The sequence below is a fragment of the Pelecanus crispus genome, chromosome 18, assembly GCF_030463565.1.
Source record: "Pelecanus crispus isolate bPelCri1 chromosome 18, bPelCri1.pri, whole genome shotgun sequence".
NCBI classification, from domain to species: domain Eukaryota; kingdom Metazoa; phylum Chordata; class Aves; order Pelecaniformes; family Pelecanidae; genus Pelecanus; species Pelecanus crispus.
In genome coordinates this window covers 1,806,604-1,830,638 of record NC_134660.1, presented here as the reverse complement: position 1 = coordinate 1,830,638, position 24,035 = coordinate 1,806,604, and the positions used below count along the sequence as shown (strand labels likewise).

At 61.7% G+C, this 24,035-nt stretch overlaps 1 protein-coding gene across 1 annotated transcript in view; it reads left to right on the top strand.

Moving 5' to 3' along the window:
• SRCIN1 (SRC kinase signaling inhibitor 1) overlaps window positions 1-24,035 on the top strand; it is a 53,053-nt gene that overhangs the window by 15,904 nt on the left and 13,114 nt on the right. The window contains 8 exon segments of the mRNA XM_075722837.1: window positions 3,557-3,580; window positions 19,963-20,155; window positions 20,536-20,734; window positions 20,919-21,012; window positions 21,384-22,213; window positions 22,587-22,679; window positions 22,879-22,922; window positions 23,241-23,419. Of these exon segments, the coding sequence (XP_075578952.1) occupies window positions 3,557-3,580; window positions 19,963-20,155; window positions 20,536-20,734; window positions 20,919-21,012; window positions 21,384-22,213; window positions 22,587-22,679; window positions 22,879-22,922; window positions 23,241-23,419 (1,656 nt within the window).

The following is a 24,035-nucleotide window of genomic DNA, read 5'->3' as shown; positions in this document are numbered from 1 at the left end:
GAGCTGGTGGGAGCTGGATGCATTTAAGGCTGTGGCTGCTTGTGCTGCCCTGGTGCCCATCACTGCCATCTCCTTGTGCCCGGAGCGGGGTACGTGTGCCGGGGGGAACGCGTCCTCTTTGCTTTGGGAGATCTGGGGCGGGTGGAGGATGAGCGAACGGCAGGACGGGCTGGGCAAAGCGCCGGTGCCGAGCCCTGCTCCTGCCAAGCCCCGTGCGGCAGCAGTGCCTGCGAGGACAGATGGAGCCCCCGAAAGCTCTGCGTGGTGGTGCCCATCGCCCGCTTGGCCCTGGCAGGCAGCGCCGGATTGTTGGCCCTGGGCAGCCCTGCCTCTCGGCGGGGTGCGGGCAGGGCAGGCAGCGCATCCCCTAGCCCCCACCCAGCCCGGAGCGCAGCCGGCAGCACCAGCCCCGCTGCAGGCAGAGCTCTGCTCGGGGGTCCCGCACCGCTCCCGGGGCTGCCGGCCAAGGGGCTTCTCTGCGGCCGGATCCAGGGAGCTGGGAGAGGGTGGGTGCCATGCTGTGCCGTCCTGGCACGTGCTCTGGGACATGCTAAGCAGCCCAAATCTCTTCCAGAATATTCCTGATTCCCTCCCACGGCACTTGGGGTTCGGACAAGCTCATCGCTGGTTGGATGTGGAGTGGTTGTGTGCGGTGGGGATGTAATTTATGGACTTGGTGATAAGCCTGTCCAGTCATCCTAAAATAATAAGTAAAATACATACCAAGGGCTGGCACGAGATAGGATCAGTAATATCAGGGTCTGAGGAAAATTACTGACTCTTCAACAGCAAAATAAAGAGCGTGGAGTCACAGAAGGGAAAAGTCAGGAGTGTTGTCTTCTACCACAGACTGGGTCAGAGCCCTTCGGGGACTGGGACAGACTGGTTTGGCCACAGCTCTTCGGGCAGTGCTTGGGTGATTTGGCCAAAATATGCAATCCTGTTGTGGAGGCCCATTGCAGCCATGCAAAGCACAGAGGAGTCAAGAGCGGGGCGAGCATCCCCTCGTGTGAAGGCAGCACATCCATGCCTCCAGGGACCAGGCATCTCTGGCACTGCCCTGCCCGGGCGGGGGTCTCTGCCCCCCTTCCTTGCCTGGGTGTGCTCCTGGGGAGGTGGGGACAACCAGCTGCTGGAGGGGGCGAATCTGGCAAGGGAAGGGGATGAAGGATTTACTGCTCTCCATTTGAAATGGGCTGTGATTTATTAAGGGTCCCTCACGCAGCCTCTCCTGGGAGGCGGCATCCGAGCCTGGCCTTGGGGAGTTTGGGTGAGGGCTGCCGAGCAGAAGCACGGTTACAAAACTGCTGCCCTGCGCAGCTGAACTCGAGACGTTTCCGAATCCAGGCACGGCACGTCAAACCCTTCAGGAGCTGATGCAATCCTGCTCGCCTCTCGGAGACGGTGCGATGGGCTGTTGTTTCCCCGGGCGCGCGGCTGCAGCAGCCTGAGCTTCTACCGGGGGTCAGATGCTTTGGCTTGACACATGGCAACGCTGCAATTTGGGCTCTGCACGGCCGGGCAGGTACCAGCGCTGCCAGCCTTGCCTTGCCCCCGGCACCGTGCGCCCGGCATCTTGCACCAGGAGCTCAGGCTGCAAAGAGCTGCTGGTGCAGCTGGCACCTTAATTGCCAGATACGATGGATGGCTTCGTTCAGTACCGAAAGGCATTCTGAGGCAGTTTCTCGCTTTCAAGCTCCCGGTGTTTTGGAAAAGCTATACGTGCCCGGGATAGGCTTGGATCCTGCTGGTTGTTATCTAATAGTGCCTGGTAATCACGGCTCTGGACTTCTATTTCTGGTTCTGCTTCTGAGTCACGGTGTGCCCTTGGAAAAGACCTTTGTGCCTTGAGGCTTGCCTGCATGCAAACGCTGCGCTCGTTTGACTTAAATCACTTTTAAAACAGTTTTGGTTTGGTTGAGGCAGAACTTGGTCTGGGTCCACTGATGTCTTGTGGAGTATTAATGGGAACTGCATCTTGAATTGGAATAAGAGCATCCTGCTGCTGCTTGGGATGAGTCTAGCGAGTGAATTTGTGTTTATACACATAGACTAGACCTCTATTTACCTTGTCAGCAGAAGGGTTAATACCCCAGCAGCAAATCCGCTAGTGGATTGTTAAAGTCCTTGGATAAATACGCTGTGATGGTCTGATGCTATTGCAACTTCTTTCTCTGCTCCCAGAGCACTGCGATAGGAGACTCCTTGGCAGCCATCAGGGCGTTGCAGGGACTGATGAGGACGGGGAGCTTTGTGCGGGAGCTCGCTTCCTATTTAAAAAAAAAAAAAAAAAAAAAAAAATCATCCTCTAAGTAACAAACTAGGTTTGCAGCCGTGGTGATTGCGGTGGGGAAATAAATGCTGTAAAAAAGCAAGGTGATAGGTGGGTGTGAAAGGGGAGAAAAGAGCAGTCAAGAACTTTGATCCCAATAAAAAGACTGTTGGGACAAAAGCTGCTCTGCACCCATTTCTCCCACCCCACTCCTCAGCCGCACGTCTCGGTGGATCACGCTTCTTGTCACCAGATCTGACTTCCCTCCTGGTTGGGTACGCTGCCTCCTCAAACGCGGCTGAGGGCACCGCTGGAGCCGGGGTGCTGCTGCCCGTCCCGGGCTGCGCAGGCGTTAGGGGACCAGCCCCGGGGCGGGAGGATGAAGCTGCTCGCGATGCTGCTGTGCCAAGCGCGTGCCCCGCTCCGAAGCGCTTTGCGTCGCCCGCAGCAGCGGGGAGCTCGCCCGTCCCGGCGGCGCGGCGTGCTGGGGATGCTCTCAGTCCCCGCCTCGTCCTCCGAGCTCTCGCTGGGCTCCTGCAGCCCCGTCCCGGGCGTGCGAGCCCGGGGCTGCCCGGGGAGGGGGGCGCGAGTCTCTAACCCACGCGCCGCTCCGCTGCCCGACGGTGGGTATCGCAGCGAGCCGCAGCTCCACGCGTCCTGGGGACTTTCGGTGCAATCTCCCACTGGTGATTACCAGTGATTACCAGTGATTACCAGTGGGAGGCTTGGGAGAGGAAAGCTCCCAAGCTCTCCCGCTTGCTGGGCTGTAAGCGATGCCAGCTCCTGTCATTCGCTGCAGCGCATTGGCTTGACACCGGTGGAAACGCTGCGAAGAAGCAACGGAGGGAGGTAGCAGGGGCAAAGAGGGGGGCTCGGAACATCCCTTTAAAAATGAAAATTATTCTGGCTTCCAGCACCGCCTCCCAGGGCAGCAGCCTGACCAGCACGTGCCAGGACGGTGCGGGCGTACCGGTGACTCCGGTAGCGATGCTGGGCTGCCGTCCTGCTCCCCGCTTTGCTCTGCTTTGGTTACCTTGCACCCCAGCCTGCATTCGATACCCATTGCGGTCCCCACCTGCTTGCATGATCCTGCTTCCCCTTTGCCAGCCCTTAGCAGCATGAAACCTAAGCAACCCGTTGGGAGGGGACTTGGAGCAGAAACGAGAGCAGGTTTAATGTCACAGCTTAAAGTGAACAATTTTCAAAAGGAAAACAAAAGTCAAACCAGAATCTTAATGGTATTTTTTTTGTTTTCTTTTGTTTTGTTGTTTTATTTTTTGTTAGCAACCCAACTACTGGAGCTTTAAGGTCAGTATTTCTGATTTTTCATGCTTCTGTTTGAAATGCATGCACTTTTCCACCCTTGCCTCATCTCTGTGTCTGTGTGGGTGGGGGGAGCTCGGGTTTTTTGTTGAGGATTCCTGTGCCAAAGTAGTTTGTTCTCGGCTCAGCAGCAGTTTAAGCTCGTGAGAAGGATCTTACGCTTTGGGGTTGAGTTGTTGTGCGGATATAAACCTGTTCTTGGAGAGGGATGAATCTGTGTCCTGCCCTCGTTTAGTTCACTATCACCCCATAGTCAAATCCTGCTGCTTTAGAGTTATTTCATTGCGGCAGAGACCTTAATTCTGGGAAAAGGACAGAAAAGAGTCTGTTCCAGATGGGCTCGGAAAGCCACCACTCCATCCAGGTGCCTGCTCCCAGGCAGGGATACAAGGGCTGCTCTGCTCTGCCATCGCACGGAGCGTCGGTCGCTTACCTGCGCTCGGCCAGCACCGCCTCCCGCTCCGGGCTCCTCATCTCCCTCTCCCAATTCCCCGGAGAGCCCAGGCTGATCCCGGGTGTGCGAGGGCAGGGGACTCGGGGGTCTCGGGACGGGGGGTGCCGGCGTGCTGCTCCCTAGAGCTGGGCTGTGCCTGCACCTTGCAGGAGGTTGGCGGAGAGGAACGGGCTTTCCAACACAAATGCATGCCGGCTCCCAGAGACCGGCTCGTGTTTGGCGTGTCGAGGGACCTCTAGACCAGACAGCCAAGTTATTTTTTTCCAACCGAAACGATTCTGTGATTCTATTTGTTCGGCTGGTTGTGTTGAGCCCTGCGGGAGGGCGAGGGGCAGCTCCGTCCCGCGTTGGCCATCGCACCTCTGTCTCCGTCCTCTGCTCTGTTCGCTTGGGCGTTACGGTGCCAGGCGGCTCGTCAGGAGGCTGCCGCAGAAGCGGCAGAACGGAGAAAGCGTCAGTGTTTGCTTTATTGCACCGGGAGCTTTGTGCCTAAACCCACCGCTTCCAGGCTGCACAAAGGGGACCCTGACGGGAGCCTCCTGGCAGCGCCGAGGGTCTGGCCCTGCCCGGCGATTTCTGCCAGCACCTTGCAAACAGTTGCCCTATTGTCTGGCAGGGTGAAGTACGCATGTCATCGCAACTCCCCTTCCTCCCTCCTCCTCCTCGCCCAGGGATGCGGTGGCAACACTTCAAGGTCAGGCGTGTTGCTGGATGACCTTGGCGTGTTGTCCCCAGTGGGTTTGCTCTTCCTGTGGAAAAAACAGGCACTTTGCTCGGCTGGCAGCGGAGAGCAGAGGAGTCATAAAATGCATAATATGTGCACTTGTTCCGAGTTTTCATTCTTGAAGTACTTGCAGCGGAAAACACGTGTGAGCAGCGGCTCCCCGAATATTCAGCTGTCCAGGTTCTCACCGGCTGCTTTCAGCACGTGCTCTTGGGGACATTCCTGGGACTGGGGGGGGGAAGGCGCAAAAGCCTCAATTTTTTTTTTTTCCATTTTTTGTGAGTAAGAAATAAAACAGGGACAAACTTTAGGGGTCCACCCACCCCAGAAGGTTCCTCCTGGGCCGCAGCTGGGGGTTTGCAGCCATAGAGGGTGCGTTTCCTCTAACCACATATTTTTCCACCTGAGCCTGGAAGTACTTTGCAATTGCAAGCGGAGCATCCTTCCCGGCTGTTATCTGCCGTGGAAATGCGTTACGGGTTAAATCGCCCTCTGCGTCCCGGCTGAGGGAGGCCTCCGGCTGCCTGACCCCACTACCAGCTGGGGACGGCTCGCTGCGGGGAGAGCCCTGCGGGGAGCCTGATCCCGGCAAGCAGGTGCTGGGGGCTTCCTCGAGGCCACCGCAGCCACCTGCAGCCCCTGGGGTCTTCCGTAGCTGCAGGCTTGGCCTTCAGCTGGGAGAGCTGCCTCCCCCCTCCCCGCTCTCGCCCCAAATTAAAGCGTTCGTGACCCAGCAGAGCCAGCGCTTCTCCATCCCTCGGCCAAAGAGGGGGGGCTGCGGCCAGAGCCCCAACTGATGGGGGACAGAGGGGATCGGATGGTGGGAAGGGCTGCGCCAAATTCCCAGGGATACCCAGGGATGTGGTTTGCTGCTGCTGCTGCCTGCTCTCGTCCTGCGCTGGCATCCCCCATCCGCCTGGGGACGGGCAATGGCAGGTGCTGGCTGAAATTTGGGGCTGTCCCCGCGTGGGCTTGGGGAGAAGGGGGGCCCTGCGTTGCTGCGTTTGTCAGTCTCGGTGCTGGAGATGAGCAGATGCTCTGGTATGTCGGTGGCGGTGCCATCATTGCGGAGAGGGGCCCAGGAGATTCCGCCGTCCCCAGCCGATTCCTCCTCTGCATCCCGTCGCGTCTGCAGGTCCTGCCGCTGCCCTCTGCCCTGCTCCCTCCTCCTGCCCCGTGCCCCAGCGCGTCCCTGGGGTTTCTGCGCTCGCTTCTAAGTCGAGCCAGCCCCGCTCGGCTCACGAATGCCCCTTCCTGCCGGCTGGGTCGGGCTGTGTGCTCACACGGAGCCCTTGACCCAGCCGCTCTTTGGCCACTGTCACGCTGCTGCCGGTCCCCAAGTCCCCAGGCAGATGCTCGGAGCCCCTCGGCCCGGGCAGCCTGGTACCCGCCCGCCTTCCCATCACCTAAACCGCATCCCCGCTCACAGCCACCGTCCCTGCCATTTTGGGGTGACTCAAACCCATGATCTGGGTGTCAGCCTCTCCGGGGCAGGAGCGTCTCAGCCCCATGGTTTGCAGGGCTCGGGGGCTCCAGGGACCCGTTGCTGGACCTGGCCGGGGGGCAAATCCCTCTGCGGAGACGCAGTGGGGAGGGGGCTCTGCCACGGAGAGCGGCGAGGCAGTACGGGGGGGGCTGGGGGCTCCCGCTGCGCTAGCGCAGGGGGTGGGCTGGCTCCTTGCTGTCACTTGTGGGCTGGCGGAGGAACGGGAAGAACCGAAGGCAGAGCCTCGGAAGGGCTCCTTTGGTGCCAGGACTTTAAAAGAACATCAAAGGGACTAAAGCAAAAGCTTGTAGGAAAAAAATGGCTAGGATGTGGAAGGGAGAAAGGCGGGGGGACGGGACACTTTTGTCTTAAAAATAAGCGTCCAGGGCTGCGTCGCCCGCTTCGTGCTGTGACGGCACGGTTGCTGCTCCCGCAGCGGTCGGTGGCTTGCTCGGTGCTCTGGGCTGCGGCTCCGCTTCCTCCGGCACGGCCAGGGCACCGGGCTTCCCAGGATCGCCTCGCCTGGTTAGCAGGAAGCCATTTCCATCTCCCCGGCAGGCCGGGGGCTCGAGGCGTTTGCTGAGCCGGTATTATAGGCAGGCAGTGGTATTTACTTGCAGGAGACGAACAAATACCAGGCAGGCTTAGCTCCTGTAATCCTGCCGCTCCTGCACCTCCTCCCCGCGCCCTCCCAGTGGCCTTGGCGCCCGCCGTGCTCCGCGGGGACCCGTGTTTACTGCGTAATATTTTCTTTCTCGCAGGAGGAGGGCATTGGGGTGTACTCCGCAGCTGCTGAGCGCCTGCTCCCACCTCCTCCTTGCTCTCAGCTTTTGGGGCACTCGCTGCTTTGCTGACCCGTCCCCGGGAGCTGCTCTCCAAGCGCTCGGTTATCTGGTGATCCTGGACGTTGTCACTATTTATTATCGCGGCAGGGATGAGCGTAGCGCCTTTAGCGTAGGAATGGGGAAACTGAGGTGCGGCGGGACTGGGTGACTTGCCTGAGAGTACCCGGGGGAGCTGCAGCGGCACGACCTGCAGCGGCGTCTGGGCCGGCGTCCCAGATCTGGGGCTCTCTTTACCTACAGCTGTTGCTGCTGAAGTTGTTTTTTGTTTTTTTTTTTTTTTGTTGCGTTGGTTCCTTTTTTTCACTTCAAACCAGCTCCTCTGAGCCTGTTTCCCGAGAGGCACCCGCACATGTTAACCAGAGCCTGGCCTCCCTGTATACAGCTGTTAAAGCAAATCATGCCTCAGATGCCAAAGCGCTGAGCCTTGTCACCTGTCACCGTGACGTCCCTGTCGCTAGCGCTGCTAACCCAAGCGTCCCCGCTGCTTTACAGCCTGCACCGGCTGCCCTCCCTCGCTGGCTGCAGCCCTGCGATCCCCAGCAAGGGCTTGTCCCTTCTCCCCCTCCCCATCCCCTTTCTGCTGCTTTCTCACACTTGGCTTTGCTTCCCATCCACCAGTGTCCCTGAAGGATGCAGTAATTTGCTTATTTTTGGAAGATGCTGTCACACAAGGCAGCGTTGCCAGAGAGTGGGGATTGAATGCGGCCGCGTGCGAGGAAGGGGATGGCTGGGGTGAACGGCCACGCGGGGCCGGGGTAGCAGGGATGGAGGCAGGACTGGCACCCTCACCCCCACAAGCATCTCCTCCCGCATACCCCTCCATAATCCGTCTCCTGGGACCGCCTCAGCCTCAGGGGAGGTGCTGGATCAGGCCTATTTCTGGACCCCCCTGCCCATCTGCCCAGGGTCTCAGGCAGGGATGCTCCGCTCCCCACGGATGCCAGGCGGGACATGCCTGTTTGAGGCACGGGAAAAACAGCTCCGGGAACAAAAGCACGGCTGCCTTTGCTGGGAGGTTAATGATTACCCTCCCCGCGGGAGCCAAGGTTGCACCCAGCGCCGGGAGATGAGGATGAGTGGGCACGGCGCGTCCCCTCGCCCACGGGTGGTCCCAGCTCCAGCCCTGCCCTGGGTGCCAGGACCTTCTGCTGCCCCACTGCTAGCGGCAAGACTGCTCCCCCGCTGCGCTTTTGGGAAGAAAACCAGAGTTTGGGGGCCTGAGTCCTCAGCGTGGCTGGATGCACGGTGCGGTGCGGCAGGGATGGCCCTTGGAGCTGCCGTCTCCTGTGCAGACATCCCGATCCCTCCTGCCGGGCAGGTGGTGCCGGCAGCCCCGCTGATGCTGAGCCGCCGCCGTGCCCGTGCCCGTGCCCGGAGAGGGACCGAGAGCGCCTGCCGCCGTGGCGGGCAAGCAGCAGCCGTCAATATTCATGAGGCTGCAGAGGATCCAGGCTTTTAAATATTCATCGGGCAGGCGAAGGTGGGAGGCTCTTGGTGGCAGCCAGAAGGGGAAAAAATGCAGAGCAGCCACCCGTGTCCCCCGTGGAGCCGGCCGGCCCGTGTCCGAGGGCAAAAGGGTGTTTTCTGCTTGGAAACACGACATCCGAGTGTCGGGCTCCTGCTCCTCGCCCTCGGAGGGCCGGGCAGCTCCCGTGTTTTGCAGGGCAGGGGCGACAGATGCCGGTGCCGCGGAGCTGCTTGCTGTAGGGGTACCCCGTTTCACCCCTGTGTGGGGCCCATCGCAGGGCAGCAAGCTCCTGCCCGGCTCCCGCTCACATCTGGCTGCTGGTAGCAGGCTGTGCACATCTGGTGGGGAAGGCCCCTTTCTTCAGTCAAGGGGTCCGGTTTAAAAAACTAATCCGATTTTAACGCTAATCCTGTTAACGTTGAGATCAGGATTAATTCTGGGTTAATCGGGATAATCCTGACAAAATGTTGAGCATTAGACGTTGGATGAATTATTGCTGATGTGAGCGGTACGCTTTTAATTTGGTGGCGAGACCCTGGCGGGGCGAGAGGGGAGGGGGACAGAGAAGCCCCTTGGATGGGGGAGGCTCCCAGTATATCCCTTGTACGATGCTCAGAGCACCCTGGGCCTCTCATTTCTTCCACCTTTGCTGCTGCAGCCCCAGTTACCTCCAGTTTTTCCTCCTTTTCTTCCCAGCTGGGCATCTCCTGGCTCCTCCGTCTCGGGAGGCAGGAGCTGGGCTGCTGGAATTCCCTCCCTGCACGGAGGCTTTGCGGAAGTTCAGCGCTCCTGGCTGGTGGAGCTGGTGTGGAACGCTGCACAGGGATGCCGAGGGGTTCAGTTGCACCCAGCTCGCTGGGATCAAGCGCCGGAGCTGGGACGTGCGGGAGGAGGGTGGCACCACGGCCCCGGGCAGGCTGTACTGGGGCAGCTGGGCTGCCCTGGCTGAGACTGGTTTGAAACTGGGAAGCTGATGCCTGGGCTGGGGAGGCAGCGGCAAGGTGATGCGCAGGTGCCAGGGATGCTGCATCCCAGCTGGGGATGCTGCGTGCTGGTCGGGAATGCTCCCCAGGAGGGATTTGCAGCCAGGCTGGAGGTGAGGTGGTTGCTGGGGAAGTGTCCCGTTACCTGGGCTCTGCTCCTCTTACAAAATAGCCGGCGGCTCTTTGCTGACTCACTCTCTGGGAGCATCAATAATTAAGGATGAGCAGAGTTCGTTAGGAATGAATGAAGGAAGGAGTGAATGGAGCGGTTTGTGATGCGCTGGCGTCGGTTTGTTTGCAGAGGGGTCAGCGCCGCGTTGGGTGGTGGCCAGGCTCCTGATGGTGAGAGGTGGGCAGGCTGGGGAACCTCAAGGGAGTTCTCCAGACAGCAGCTGGAGTTCGTTTTTGCAAAGCGCCGCTGTCCCACACCCCGGGGCACTCACGGCACAGCCCCCCCAGCCCCCCTCCAGCCATTACTGGGGCTCAGGAGGGGACCGAGGTGCCGGGCTCTCATCCCAGCATCTTGGAGGGAGGGAAGGGCAGGTACCGCTTTGCTGAGACCTGGGCTGAATTGTCCCTGAGCAAACCAGTGGGACCAGGCTGGCCTGGCTGAAACCCCCCGTGATGTGATGGCGTCAGGCAGGCAGAGAAGTGCCGGGGCGGGGGGAACGTTGCAGGACAGGTTCCTGGAAATCCCTCCCTCCCTCCCCTGCCTCTGTTTCTTTAACAGCTCTCAGAGCTGCTTCACAAAAAAAAGTTTCAAATTGCATTTAAAATTTTCCTTGGAAATGTTGACAGAAGCAGAGCTGCGGGAGGGACAGATGTTGTTTTTCTCCCAGCTTTGCTAACAGCTTGATTCGCTGCTGACCTTCGCTGGCAGCGCAGAGCAGCCAAGGCTCCGGCTCCGCTTCCCAGCCCACCCTAAGGGTCTGCTCGCCCAGGTGGGCTCCCAGCGGGGCCAGGGTCCCCAGCCCCCTCCTCTGGGCATTGAGAGCATCTCCCCGCTCCGCAGGGAGAGGCTTTCCCGGTGCCCTAGCACAGACACATTTTTCTAAAGGATGGGATGGAGGAGGCTCGGCTCTGTTCTGGAGCAGCCCGGTGAAGCAGCACTGAGCCCGTGTGTTTGGGGATGGGGGTTACACCTGCGATGCCCATGGAAAGGCTTTTCCAGGTGTGGGGAAGGCGAAGGGACTGTGTCTGTTGTTTTTTCCCCATCCCTTTGTTTCTGAGATCCATTTCCCCAGGGAACGGCGCGGGCTGGGAGCAGTGCTCTGGGCCAGGCTTTCAGAGATGCTCCCCTTCGGCTCTAGCTTGCAAATATGGACCGTCCCGTCCAGCTGCTGGCACGCTGGCTCTGCGCTGCGCAGGGTGCGCTGCGGCGTCACGGGCCCCGCACTGCCGGGAAGGATGGTCCCCTCTAGCTCCAGTGAGCCAAAGTCTGGGAATTCAGGGCAGGAGGCCGTGAGCACCGGCGCGAGAGGATGCGCACGCAGGCAGGGGTAGGGATGCAGGTAATGCCTGAGAGAAATAGATTTTTTTTTTTTATAGCTATTTTTATTATTTTTTTATATATACGGAGATAGGCAGGGATGGAGAAGAGTGATGGAGAGCAAAGGTCCAAGAAGCATCAGGCGGGACCCCGCTGAGGGGTCCTGTTACCCTCTCCCATGGCTCTTCCCAGTGCCGGCTCCGAGGGATGCTGTGCCAGGAGATGGCACGGAAAGGTGCAGCGGCTCACCCTGGTCCCGCAGCGAGAGCCCAGGGTGACTCCCGGCACAGCTCAGCGATGGCTCGAGCATCGCGCAGCAGCGATGCCAGAACATCCTTCCCCGCTCCCAGCATTGCAGCTGGAGGCTGGTGGGGTCTCCTCATCCCCAGCACAGCCCGGACCATCGGCGTGCCGAGCTCCAGCGCCCATCCCGGTCGCTCAGCACACCACCAGATGGGACCTGTAGTCAGATGCTGGATTAAATGAGAGCGGGATTATGAGGAATTAATCTAGATCAGTGTCCAACCGGGGGCTGGAGCCGGGGGTTTATGTACGGTTTATGTACGCGGTAAATAACCGGTTGCGTTGCTTTGCCCAGGGCTGGGCTTGCCAGCTCCATGCCAGCTGTTTCCCAAGCTGGCCCGAGCGGATTTTAGGGAGCCCTTGCCTTTATCCCATCATGTGGCACGGCAGAGGAGCTGCAAACAGTGGGGAGCTGGGAAGGTGGCAGCGTGGCTGAGCAGCGCGGCTGCCCGGGACCTTTGCAGGGCTCTGTCTGCCCGTGCAAGGGCGATGCCCGGCCGGCCCCACCGCGCTCCAGCGCATCGTCCGTGCCAACGGGGCAGGATGGAGCATGAGCTGGGGGGGTCTGGGGGCTGCCGCCGGACCCAGCCCCGCAGCAGCCGCCCAGCGCAGCCCGGGCTGCTTCGCCTGGTGACGATGGGGTCCTGGAGAGACGCTGAGCTCGGGGTCCGGCGCTGCCTGTGACATTGGCACAGCGAGGGCTTATCCATCCCAGCTGTGAGTACAGGTCTGTATTGGTGCTTGCGGGCTGCGTTCTGGCTGTCCCGGCTGGTTTTTTTTGGGGAGAGAGGGGCTGGCCTCTATGCCAGACTGCAGAGCACGGCTGAGCTGGGCTGGGTGCTAGGTCGAGGGGAGAGGAGCCCTGCGCATGTCTCAGCAGGGTGCTCGGGGACCCCCCTTCTACTGCCCGGCCTCCGTGTTGCAAATAATATTCTTACCATGGCTGAAACACCCCTGAGCACTGCAGGTCGCTGCGTGCCGGCGTGCGTGTGGGGTACAGCGGGGTCAGGCAGAAACGGGCCTGAAATGGCTGCTTTCTTCTCAGGTGGGGTCCGACACCGCCCTCGCAGCCCGGCGTGGGTCGGAGCAAGGCGCTGGCGGGGGCTCGGCTGCCTGGGCTGTGACAAACCCTCTGCTCCGTCCCCGAGACAAACCCTCTGCTCCGTCCCCGAGACAAACCCTCTGCTCCGTCCCCGAGGGTCCCTTTGCAGGTCAGGCTTGCTGCCTGCCTGAGGAAGTGAGTGGAAATATTAATGAGCGCGACCAGCTCCGGTGGCTTTGACTTTTGCACAGGAACAGCTGCGCAGTGCCCGGCTCAGTCCCAGGGCAGGATCCTATCCCCACGCTTTTTTTTTTTTAATTTCCCCCCCCCTCCCCCTCCTATCTTCTTTTAAGTGCCCTGCAGGAGGTCCAGAGCTGCTCCTCTGCCCTAGCTCTGCTCCCTCCAAACTCCTGCCACCTTCCTCTGTGCCCCTGGTCCCCCTGCTCCTCTCCTAAACTCTCCCCCCCTTCCCTGCAGCCATCTCTGCTCTCCATCCGAGACCCAGCAGCTCCGCTGCTTGCCCCTGCTCCAGCGGGATAACCGCGGTGCCCATCCCCACCGGGTCCAGAGGGACAGCCCCGCTCCTCGCCCAGGTCCCCCAAACACCGCTGGCACCTCGGCTCCTTCCCCCGCTCCCTCCAGCCCTGAGCACTCAGCCCGCAAAGCTGGGGAAGGAAATATTGGAGAGGGGTGTGGAAGAAGGGAGGGAGGGATGGGGACAAGAAGAAGGGAGGGGGGAGAAGGAGAGGATCATCCTTATCTAGCCAGGCAGATATAATGAAGCTGCTTCTGTGCTGACAGTAAAGGGATTGTTGGGAGTTTTAGGAGCTAAAAGAATCGCTTAATTGTATCTTTTTTTAGCTCTGGGGAGATAAAAGACAAAAGCCCCCAAGTCTCCCCCCGTTCCCCATCCCACCTCTTTTATATAAGACTCCCAGGGAGGCGTGGAGGGGCCGGGGATGCTCCTGTCCCCGCCGGCGTGGGGGGGGTCCTCCCGCTGCCTTTCGCAGGAGGGGCCTGGAGGGGGTGGGCAGGTGCTTTGCGAGTGGGTTTTTGCTGGGAGAACCACCAAAATAGCACCCATGGAGCGCTCCCAGGGTGCAAAGCTTTGCTGACGCTTCCGCACCAGCACGATTTCCTCTGCTCTGGCACGCAGGAGGCTCCCAGGGGCTTTAAACCGCTGCCTGGCAAAGGGCAGGTTTCTTCCCCAGGAGGGGCTGCCGTCGCCCTGACCTTGGTGGCCACCGGCACTCTGCCCTCCCAAAAGCGAGCTGCCACCATTCCCACCCGCCGTGCCAGCTGGAGCCGGAGCTCCCGCACCGCTGCCCCACGGCCTTGGGCGGCTTTTGTTTTGCTTTTGGGCAGCTGCGCTCCTTCGCCTTTCCCTTCGCTCCCTGGCCGTGAACCCGCTGCTTCCCACGCTCCGAGCCGTGGTGCGGGGCAGGCGCCGGGATCCTGGGATCGGGGGAGATGCTGCTGCTGCTGCCCCTGAGCTGGGGGCTGAGCCAGCCCAGCCCCACCAGCTCCCAGCACGAGCTGCCTGGACAGAAATCAGCCCAGCCCCGGATTAACCCTGCGCTGCGACGCTGGTTCAGCAAGAAATGGGTCATCTCCCAGCGTGGCATCGCCGCGGCGCAGGGACAGCGAGCGGGAGAGCTGCGTCCTCTCGCCTCCAGCCCCTCGCTGCCACCGCGGGTGGGTTTCAGACACCGCGGGGAAAGATCTCGGTGCCCACGGGGGACCTCAGGCTCTTCTGAAGCCGCGGGAGACCGAGTCCTTCGTGGGGGGGTCTGGGCTCAGGCACAACCCCTTGGGGGGGCATAACTGAGAAGCAGGGGGCGAAAACGCCTTTGCTCCCAGGCTGGGGGTCCAGGCTGGGTTTTGGTCACCTCCCTGCAAAGCGCTGCTGCAGCAGCTGGGATTTATCCTGCACCCCTAGAGCCTTCGCCGGCTGGGAGCTGCGTGGGGTGGGATCCTGCGTGGCCGCAGCCGGCAACGTGCGGAGCAGTGCCCTGGGTGGGTGCCAGCACCGATCCTCGCCGTGGTCTGGCCGTGGGGATTCCGTAGGCAGCAGGCAGGCGGGAAGGCGAGGCCTTTGGGATGGAAGGTGCTCCCGAAGCGGGATATTAGGATCGTTACTGCGTGCTCGGTACTGGACTGTTGCAGCCTTTGCTACCTCCCCCTTGGCTGGGGTGCGTGATACGGTCCGGGCCAGGCAGAGAATACCCTTTCCCTTCCGGAGACGGTGGCAAGGGGTTGATGTTTATTTTCATCCTGCATCGGATTGAAGGCTCAGCCCACGCACACCAAGCACAGGCCCCGGCAGGCACCCGGGGAGCCGGAGCCTTGCGTGCCCCCAGGACCGGAGCAGCACCCGCAGCCCCGCATCTCCCGCTCCTCCGGACGGACAGCGGGGCAGCGCTCGGCGGGGTGACACGTTCCCCCGTGACAGCAGGGGACATCCATCCTGCGGGTGCAGACACTGGCATGGACATGTCCAGGCACTGTTCATCCCAGGGTGGCACCAGCAAGGCAGGATTGGGCCCCTCCCAAAGCATCTCCAGCCAAGCAGGGACCTGGGCACCCATTTTAGACTCCACGGTGATGGATGAAGCTGCTTGAAAGTGTCAGGTCGCGACGTGCTCGGGGTGCGCCACGGCCTCGGTGACTGTGCTCAGGTGCCACCTACTCCGGGAGGGCTGCGAGCGCGGTGGATGGGGCTGGGGGGGAAGCGGAGCCGCCCCGGGGGCTGCCGGGGGCTGCCGTGCCACGTCGGCAGCGGCCGGTGGCAGGGGCGGGAGGCAGGATGTGCGGGGGCTGAGTTGTCAGTTACGTATTATCTTATAGCAGCATAAGTCATTAGCAAGGCAGAGCAATAAAACCCAATTCCCTCGGAGTTGCCTCGTTAATGGTCTGCTGGAGGCCAAGGACGGAGCGGCCGCTGTGCTCCCCCCTCGCCGGGCACCTCGGCTCCCCGCCGCTGCTGCAAGGCTCCGCGGGCACCGGGGTCCCGCGGCCGTGCCCCCGGCAAAGTCGGTGTGGCCGAAATGGCCGCAGGCAAGAAATGGCAGAGACCCCCTCCCCCCAACAGCACTTGGAGACCCCCCCTCACGCCGCAGCCTCTGTCCTTTCCAGCTCGCCGGCATCCTGCGTGGGCCCGGGGCTCGTGTTGCCAGCAGCGGAGGGTCCCGTGCCCGCGGAGGTGCCCTGCAGCGAGGGGGGCCGGGGAGGGGGGTGCAGCTCTTGCCTTGGTGCCAGCGAGGGCTGTGCGGGGCCGCTGGGTCCCTGCTCGCGCCGGGAGAGCCGTTCCCTGAGCACGCTGTGCCGAGCATCAGGCCAGAACGGTCCCTTCCAGGCTAAAAATCCATTAATTTCCATCTTGCCCTTTTTTTCCTTTTTTTTTTTTTTTTTTTCTTTGACTGATGCCATAATTAGCTTCATCAGATGAGCTTAATTACTTGAGGTCAGCTGCGACCCTGGGGCAGAGGCAGAAGGCAGGAGAGGTCCAGGCTCACCTGGAGCAAGGCAGCTCTGCCCGCCGCCCTGCTCCCGCAGCCGCCCCGCAGGCAACAGGGACCGCGGTGCGTTGGGGTGCTGTGCTATAGGGACCGCGGTGCGTTGGGGTGCTGTGCTATAGGGGCCGTAGGGACTGTAGTGTGTTGGGGTGCTGTGCTATAGGGGCCGTAGGGACCGCGGTGCGTTGGGGTGCTGTGCTATGGGGGCCATAGGGACCGCGGTGCGTTGGGGTGCTGTGCTATAGGGACCACAGTGCGTTGGGGTGCTGTGCTATAGGGGCCGTAGGGACTGTGGTGTGTTGGGGTGCTGTGCTATAGGGGCCGTAGGGACTGTGGTGTGTTGGGGTGCTGTGCTATAGGGGCCGTAGGGACTGCGGTGCGTTGGGGTGCTGTGCTATAGGGACCGCGGTGCATTGGGGTGCTGTGCTATAGGGGCTGTAGGGACCATGGTGTGTTGGGGTGCTGTGCTATGGGGGCCATAGGGACCACGGTGTGTTGGGGTGCTGTGCTATAGGGACCACAGTGCGTTGGGGTGCTGTGCTATAGGGGCCGTAGGGACTGTGGTGTGTTGGGGTGCTGTGCTATGGGGGCCGTAGGGACCGCGGTGCATTGGGGTGCTGTGCTCTAGGGGCTACAGGGACCGCGGTGCGTTGGGGTGCTGTGCTCTGGGGGCCGTAGGGACCGCGGTGCGTTGGGGTGCTGTGCTATAGGGACCACAGTGCGTTGGGGTGCTGTGCTATAGGGGCCATAGGGACTGTGGTGTGTTGGGGTGCTGTGCTATAGGGGCCGTAGGGACTGCGGTGCGTTGGGGTGCTGTGCTATAGGGGCTGTAGGGACCATGGTGTGTTGGGGTGCTGTGCTATGGGGGCCATAGGGACCGCGGTGCGTTGGGGTGCTGTGCTCTGGGGGCCGTAGGGACCGCGGTGCGTTGGGGTGCTGTGCTATAGGGACCACAGTGCGTTGGGGTGCTGTGCTATAGGGGCCATAGGGACTGTGGTGTGTTGGGGTGCTGTGCTATAGGGGCCGTAGGGACTGCGGTGCGTTGGGGTGCTGTGCTATAGGGGCTGTAGGGACCATGGTGTGTTGGGGTGCTGTGCTATGGGGGCCATAGGGACCGCGGTGCGTTGGGGTGCTGTGCTCTGGGGGCCGTAGGGACCGCGGTGCGTTGGGGTGCTGTGCTATAGGGACCACAGTGCGTTGGGGTGCTGTGCTATAGGGGCCATAGGGACTGTGGTGTGTTGGGGTGCTGTGCTATAGGGGCCGTAGGGACTGCGGTGCGTTGGGGTGCTGTGCTATAGGGGCTGTAGGGACCATGGTGTGTTGGGGTGCTGTGCTATGGGGGCCATAGGGACCGCGGTGCGTTGGGGTGCTGTGCTATGGGGGCCGTAGGGACCGCGGTGCGTTGGGGTGCTGTGCTATGGGGGCAGTAGGGACCGCGGTGCGTTGGGGTGCTGTGCTATAGGGGCTACAGGGACTGCGGTGCGTTGGGGTGCTGAGCTATAGGGGCTGTAGGGACTGCGGTGCGTTGGGGTGCTGTGCTATAGGGGCTGTAGGGACTGCGGTGCGTTGGGGTGCTGTGCTGTAGGGACCGCGGTGCGTTGGGGTGCTGTGCTATAGGGACCACAGTGCGTTGGGGTGCTGTGCTCTGGGGGCCGTAGGGACCGCGGTGCGTTGGGGTGCTGTGCTATAGGGACCACAGTGCGTTGGGGTGCTGTGCTCTGGGGGCCGTAGGGACCGCGGTGCGTTGGGGTGCTGTGCTATAGGGGCTACAGGGACTGCGGTGCGTTGGGGTGCTGAGCTATAGGGGCTGTAGGGACCGCGGTGCGTTGGGGTGCTGTGCTATAGGGGCTGTAGGGACCGCGGTGCGTTGGGGTGCTGTGCCATAGGGGCCGTAGGGACCGCGGTGCATTGGGGTGCTGTGCTCTGGGGGCCGTAGGGACCGCGGTGCGTTGGGGTGCTGTGCTATAGGGGCTGTAGGGACCATGGTGCGTTGGGGTGCTGTGCTCTAGGGGCCGTAGGGACCGAGGTGCATTGGGGTGCTGTGCTATGGGGGCCGTAGGGACCGCGGTGCGTTGGGGTGCTGTGCTATGGGGGCTGTAAGGACCGCGGTGCGTTGGGGTGCTGTGCCATAGGGGCCGTAGGGACCGCGGTGCGCTGGGGTGCTGTGCTATAGGGGCTGTAGGGACCGTGGTGCGCTGGGGTGCTGAGCTATAGGGGCTGTAGGGACCGCGGTGCGCTGGGGTGATGTGCCAAGGCACGCACACCGCGACAGCCCTTAGCAACAAGGATGCTACATGGCAACGCGGTCTCAGCCGTCCCGTCGTGCCACGGGGAGGGGGAGGCAGCAATCCCCCCCTGGGCAAAATCAATTTTTTCTTATGATTATTTTCTCCAGGCGAAACACATCCTGGGGAGGGGGGGCGTGAGCCAACGGCCTTCTGTCATCTCCTGTGAAAGCTCGACAGCTTTTAAAGCCCAGTCTGGACGTGGGCTCTGCTTGGGGGGTGTTTGGGTGGGGGGAGATGGGGCAGGGCGAGCCCTGCTGGCACGGAGCAGCACAAGGAGCGGAGAGGAAGGGGCTGCCAGGAGGGCAAAGCCAGGAGGGCAACGCCAGGCTGGGGTGCAGCCCTGGCAGCGTGGGTCGCATCCTGGCCGGGTGCTGCCTGCCCTGTCCCTGCGGCCAAGGATCCATCCTGGGTCGGGAGCTGGGGGACGGCACCGCCGACCCGGAGCAAGGCAAAGATGGGAGACCAGAGCCCTCAAGGTTTCCCGGGGCTGTACAAGGGCGGGGAGCCCCAAAACCCAGCTGCTACACCCCAAAAACCCGCACGCCGTGAACACGGGGGAGAGGAGAGCTCACTGCAGCTTCCTTGCCCGCCGCGAAGCCCCCCGGGGATGGTGCTGGGGGATGCGCTGGCCCAGGCTCAGTCCAGCCCCGCTTGCGTTTCTTGATGTAAGACTTTAAGCATCTGCGCTGCCAGCATGCTTTGTGCTAAAACAACAACAACAAAACTAAGCAGTCAATTTTCCAGCAATTAGCTACAGCGAGAACATTTCAAGTCCTAGAAAACTCCGCCCCGCAGGATTAATTAAATCTTCCAATTAATGTCTAATTTAAATGATGATGATGGCTGTTATCATTTCATATTGATTTTTCTTTTTGGTCTTAAAATAGAGCTGTTGTCCCTTCCATGCCGCCTTTTCCACACCCCAGGAGCTGTTTGTTCTCTCCGTTCGATTTGCCAACGTTAAACATGTGTCTGGAAAATCAAGCCTTGTATTTTAGGGTATTGACAGGCGGCGTTCGCTCCGCTGCCGGGCGGGTACCTGTGGCACGGGGACCCGGCTGCGTGTTTGGAGATGTTTGTGCAGAAAGCCCATGTCCGTAAGCCTAAACTTTTATGCAGTGGATATACGCTTGGCCGTGTGAAATTGGACTCCCGGCATATTAAATTTTTACCGCTATGAACCCAAACCCATTACTTTCCCCCAGCTCAGGCAGCCATAAACCTTGCCGCTGCTTTGCTTCCAGAATAAGCCAGGCATTTATGTTTCCCGGGAGCTGGTTCATTGGCGTAATGGATGTGTAACCTCCTGTAATTGCTAAGGTTATTCCAGTGCTTGCATGCGAGCCCTGGCTCTGTCACCAGCTAGCTAGCGCTGGTTTTATTTCGAGTGGGTTGCCGGTGGGGGAACTCAAAGGCGCCTGGAACGGCACCGGGAGGCTTTGAAATGCAGAGCGCTGCCAGCCTGAAGCAGAAAACGTGAGCGACGATTGCGGGAGACAAGGGGACGGTAAATGGTTGTACATGCTTAGAGCAGGAGATGGAGGAGGCCTCGAGCTGGCACCGCATCCGGACCACGTCGGCGTGCTGACTCAGCCGGGGATCCAGGACTGAGCATCCCTGGATGCGGCTCAGCCTCACCTAAGCCTCTCCATCCCGGCGCCGGGCTCCGGAGGAAATGTGGGAGCAGCACGCTGCTGTGTCCAGGGGAGCAGACCGGGGCTGGGGAACCCAGCGCAGCTCTCCTCTGACCTCTCCCCTCTTCCCTTCCAGACGAGGAGCTCCCGGCACTCCCAGGGCTCCCAGCCCGGCTTGGCCGATCAAGCCAAACTCTCCTTCGCCTCGGCTGAATCCCTGGAAACCATGTCGGAAGCGGAGCTGCCCCTGGGGTTCAACAGGATGAACCGGTTCCGGCAGAGCTTGCCCTTGTCCCGGTCCACCAGCCAGACGAAGCTGCGATCGCCAGGTACCCTGGGGGCTCGGCATCCCCCGGGACGGGCAGCGCGTACCTGCCCGGCCACCACCAACCATCTCTGCCCGCCTCTGCCGGCAGATGCCGGCGTGTGCCGCGTGTGGGATGGGTTTGTAGCTGCCCAAATAACCCCAGGAGGAGCGGGGGGGGCATCACACGCTGTGTCGGGGGGCTGAGGGGGATGAGCTGCCTTAAGCCTCGCTGCTCCAGGGTGAGGTTGGGTGGCACCGAGGTGCCCGAGCCTTCAGTCGGGCGTGCGCAGAGACCTGCAAGCAGGTGGGCAAACCCGCATCGCTGGCCTCGGCACCTCTTCGGCGTTGCGTGCAGAAGGGGTGCAGGCACACCTCACCGCTTTCTGCTCCCTCTGCTTCCAGGGGTCCTTTTCCTGCAGTTTGGGGACGAGACGAGGCGCGTCCACATCACCCACGAGATCAGCAGCATGGACACCCTGCACGCCCTCATTGTCCACATGTTCCCCCAGAAGCTCACCATGGGGATGCTGAAGTCTCCCAACACTGCCATCCTCATCAAGGACGAGTCGCGCAACGTCTTCTACGAGCTGGAGGATGTCCGGTGAGGGTGGGGGGCTCAGAAATCCGCCGCAGATTGATTTGCCTTTCTTTAAGGGCATCACAAGCAAGGGAATTAGCGGGATGAAAGCAGAAGGGTGGCTGTGGGTGCAGTCCTGTGGCTGGGACTCGCTGGGGGCTCGGCGGCTGCCTGTCCGGGATGCTCACGGCTCTGCCTCTCCTTTCAGCGATATCCAGGACAGAAGCATCATTAAAATCTACCGGAAAGAGCCGCTCTACGCCTCGTTCCCAGCCTCGCACATCACCAATGGCGACCTGAGGGTAAGAGGGGCCGGGGTGCGACGGGGAGAGCCCGCGGTTTCGGGGCACCCAGCGGGCTGGGACCACTAAAGGGAGAAAGCGATGGCGACGGGGGCTGGTAATTGCGTGTGTTTGAGGAAGGAGCAACGACCGCGATTCGTCTTGCCCGGTTCCAGTGTTAAGTGTTACTTTAAGAGAATGGATGTTTGGGGCCTGACAGCAGGGTAATAAACATGATAATTAGGGGATTCATCAGAATAAATCATCCCGCTCCTGGACGGGATCTTGGTCCTTGGAGGGGTGCGGCGAGGCAGGGTCCCAGCCAGGCAGGGCACGGGCAGGGGGCCGGCCCGCAGGGACGCGGTGCTGACCCCCGCCGCCCCTTTCCGCAGAGGGAGATGGTGTACACCTCCAGGGAGTCGTCTCCCACCCGCCGGCTGAACAACATGTCCCCAGCTTCCCACCTCGCCTCCGGCTCCCCTCCGCCAGTGCTCCAGTCCTCCTCCCCATCCCGCTCCCGCATGTCCTACAGCGGGGGCCGCCCGCCCTCCTACGCCGGCAGCCCCGTCCATCACAGCGAGCGTCTCTCCAACCTGCCGCCTGCCCAGGGCGTCTCGCCCAGCCCCAGCGCCATCCTGGAGCGCCGGGACGTGAAGCCGGATGAGGACCTGGCCGGGAAGAACGTGGTGCTGGTGAAGAACGAGGGGCTGTATGCCGATCCCTACGGCATGGTGCACGAGGGCCGGCTCAGCATCACCTCCACCCAGTCCCTGGCTGGCATGGGAGACCCTTTCGGCTACTCGGGGGGGCTGTACAAGCGGGGCTCCGTTCGCTCCCTCAGCACCTACTCAGCGGCCGCCTTGCAGACGGAGCTGGAGGACAGCCTGTACAAGCCCAATGCGCCCATTTACAGCGACACGTACGGACCTGGCTTAGGTTTCCGCATGCCCCCCTCGTCCCCGCAGAAGATGGCCGATGGCCGGCTGGTGGACGTGCAGCCAGGGCAGAGCCCGCACAGCCCCTACTCGGGACCCCCCAGCCGCTCCTCGCCCGTCCGTCAGTCCTTCCGCAAGGACTCCTGCTCCTCCGTCTTCATGGAGAGCCCCGTCAACAAGCCACGCAACCCCAGCTCCTCCGGCCCGCCCGAGCTGTTTCCCGGCCCTGGCGATCGCCCGCTGTCGGGGTTCGGCTCCCCTGGACCAGCCAAGGACACAGAAACAAGGTGAGAAAGGAAACGCCCCTGCCGCGGACGTGAGCTTTGCTGCTCGGGTGGTCGTCCGTGGGTGCAGCTGGGAAGGTGGAGGAAGAGCGGAGGAAGGCTTTGCCCCGTCACCACCGCAGCAGAGGCGCCAGGGTGGGTAATGAAGCACCGAGTTGTGCGGGGCTGAGGGGAGCGGTTAGGGGTAGCTGGAGGCGAGAAGAGAGAGGGAATGAAGCGGGTGGATGTACTGGGGACAGCAGCGCTGCCACCTCCCCGATGTCCCTCCTGGGACGTGCAGGGACCCAGCGGGTGGGTGCAGGCGAGGCCAGGACAAGCCGGAGGGTGCCCGTGGTGCCAGAGCCAGCTCCTCACCCTCTCCCTTCCCCCATGGCAGGGAGCGGATGGAGGCGATGGAGAAGCAGATCGCCAGCCTGACGGGACTGGTGCAGAGCGCGCTGCTCCGCGGCTCCGAGGCCGAGACCCCCAGGTAAGGAGTGGGAGCGCAGGCGCGGGACCCCGGGGTCTGCTGCAGGGAGGGGGATGCCTGGGCTGTTTGCTGCCGAGGCTGGGGGCTCCTGCCCCGCTCCCGGGGGATGCCAGCCCCCGCCATGCCCCTGCGGCCCCCTGAGCTGGCGAGGATGGAGGTGCCTGGTCCACGCTCGCTCCCCTCCTCTCTTTTATTGCAGCGAGAAGACAGAAGCCACCAACGGCGGGACCCCCCCGTCGGCATGTAAGTGACTGGAGAGCCAGCCCCTCACCCTCCAGCACCCGCTCCGTCTGCCGGGGGTCCCAGGGTGGGCGCAGGAGCGGGGGCTCTGCAGCCCCCACCACACGCTGGCAACCAGTGGGGACCCCCCTGTCCCGTCTCCGGGGTGGCCTCTCCCTGCAGCCAGCGTGGGAGTGCTGGGTAGCCCACCCAGAACTGCTGGACCGAAGCACGGGGTGGGAAAAGAGAGGTTTTTTCCCAGGAAAGCAGCGAAGCGGAGTCCGCAGCTTCCCCCGGGGTGGGGTATCTTCCCTCAGCAGCCTCTGCTTGCCCTCCCTGCAGCGACCAGCCGCAGCGGCATGGGGACACCGGTGCCCGCGCCCCCGCCTCCCTCCGCCACCAGCACACCGGCGGGGCAGCCCACTGCCATCACCCGCTTGCACATGCAGCTGCACCTCCACGACCTGCAGCAGAACGCCAGCGACCTCCGCAACCAGCTGCAGCAGCTCAAGAAACTGCAGGTGGGTACCAGGGGGGGACCCCAACCCGGCCCAGCTCTTACTGGGTGTCGTGGTTCAGCCCCAGCCAGCAGCTCAGCACCACGCAGCCGCTCGCTTGCTGCCCCTGCCCCGGTGGGATCAGGGAGAGAATCGGAGGAGTAAGAGTGAGAAAACTTCTGGATTGGGATAAGAACAGTTTAATAATGGAAATAAAATAAATTAAAATAGTAGTAGTAATAATAACAAAATAATAATAGCAATAATAATATCCAAAGCAAGTGATGCACAATGCAATTGCTCACCACCCGCCGACCGATGCCCAGCCAGTTCCCAGCAGCGATCGCTGCCCCTCCGGCCAACCCCCCCAGTTTCTATACTGCCCATGACGCCGTATGGTATGGAATGGCCCTTTGGGCAGTTTGGATCAACTATTCCGGCTGTGCCCCCTCCCAGTTTCTTGTGCCCCTGGCAGAGCATGGGAAGCTGCAAAGTCCTTGACTGGCATAAGCACTACCCAGCAACAACTCAAACATTAGCATGTTATCAGCATTATTCTCATGCTAAATCCAAACCACAGCACTGTGCCAGGGAAGAAAATTAACTCTATCCCAGCCAAAACCAGGACACTGGGGTGGCA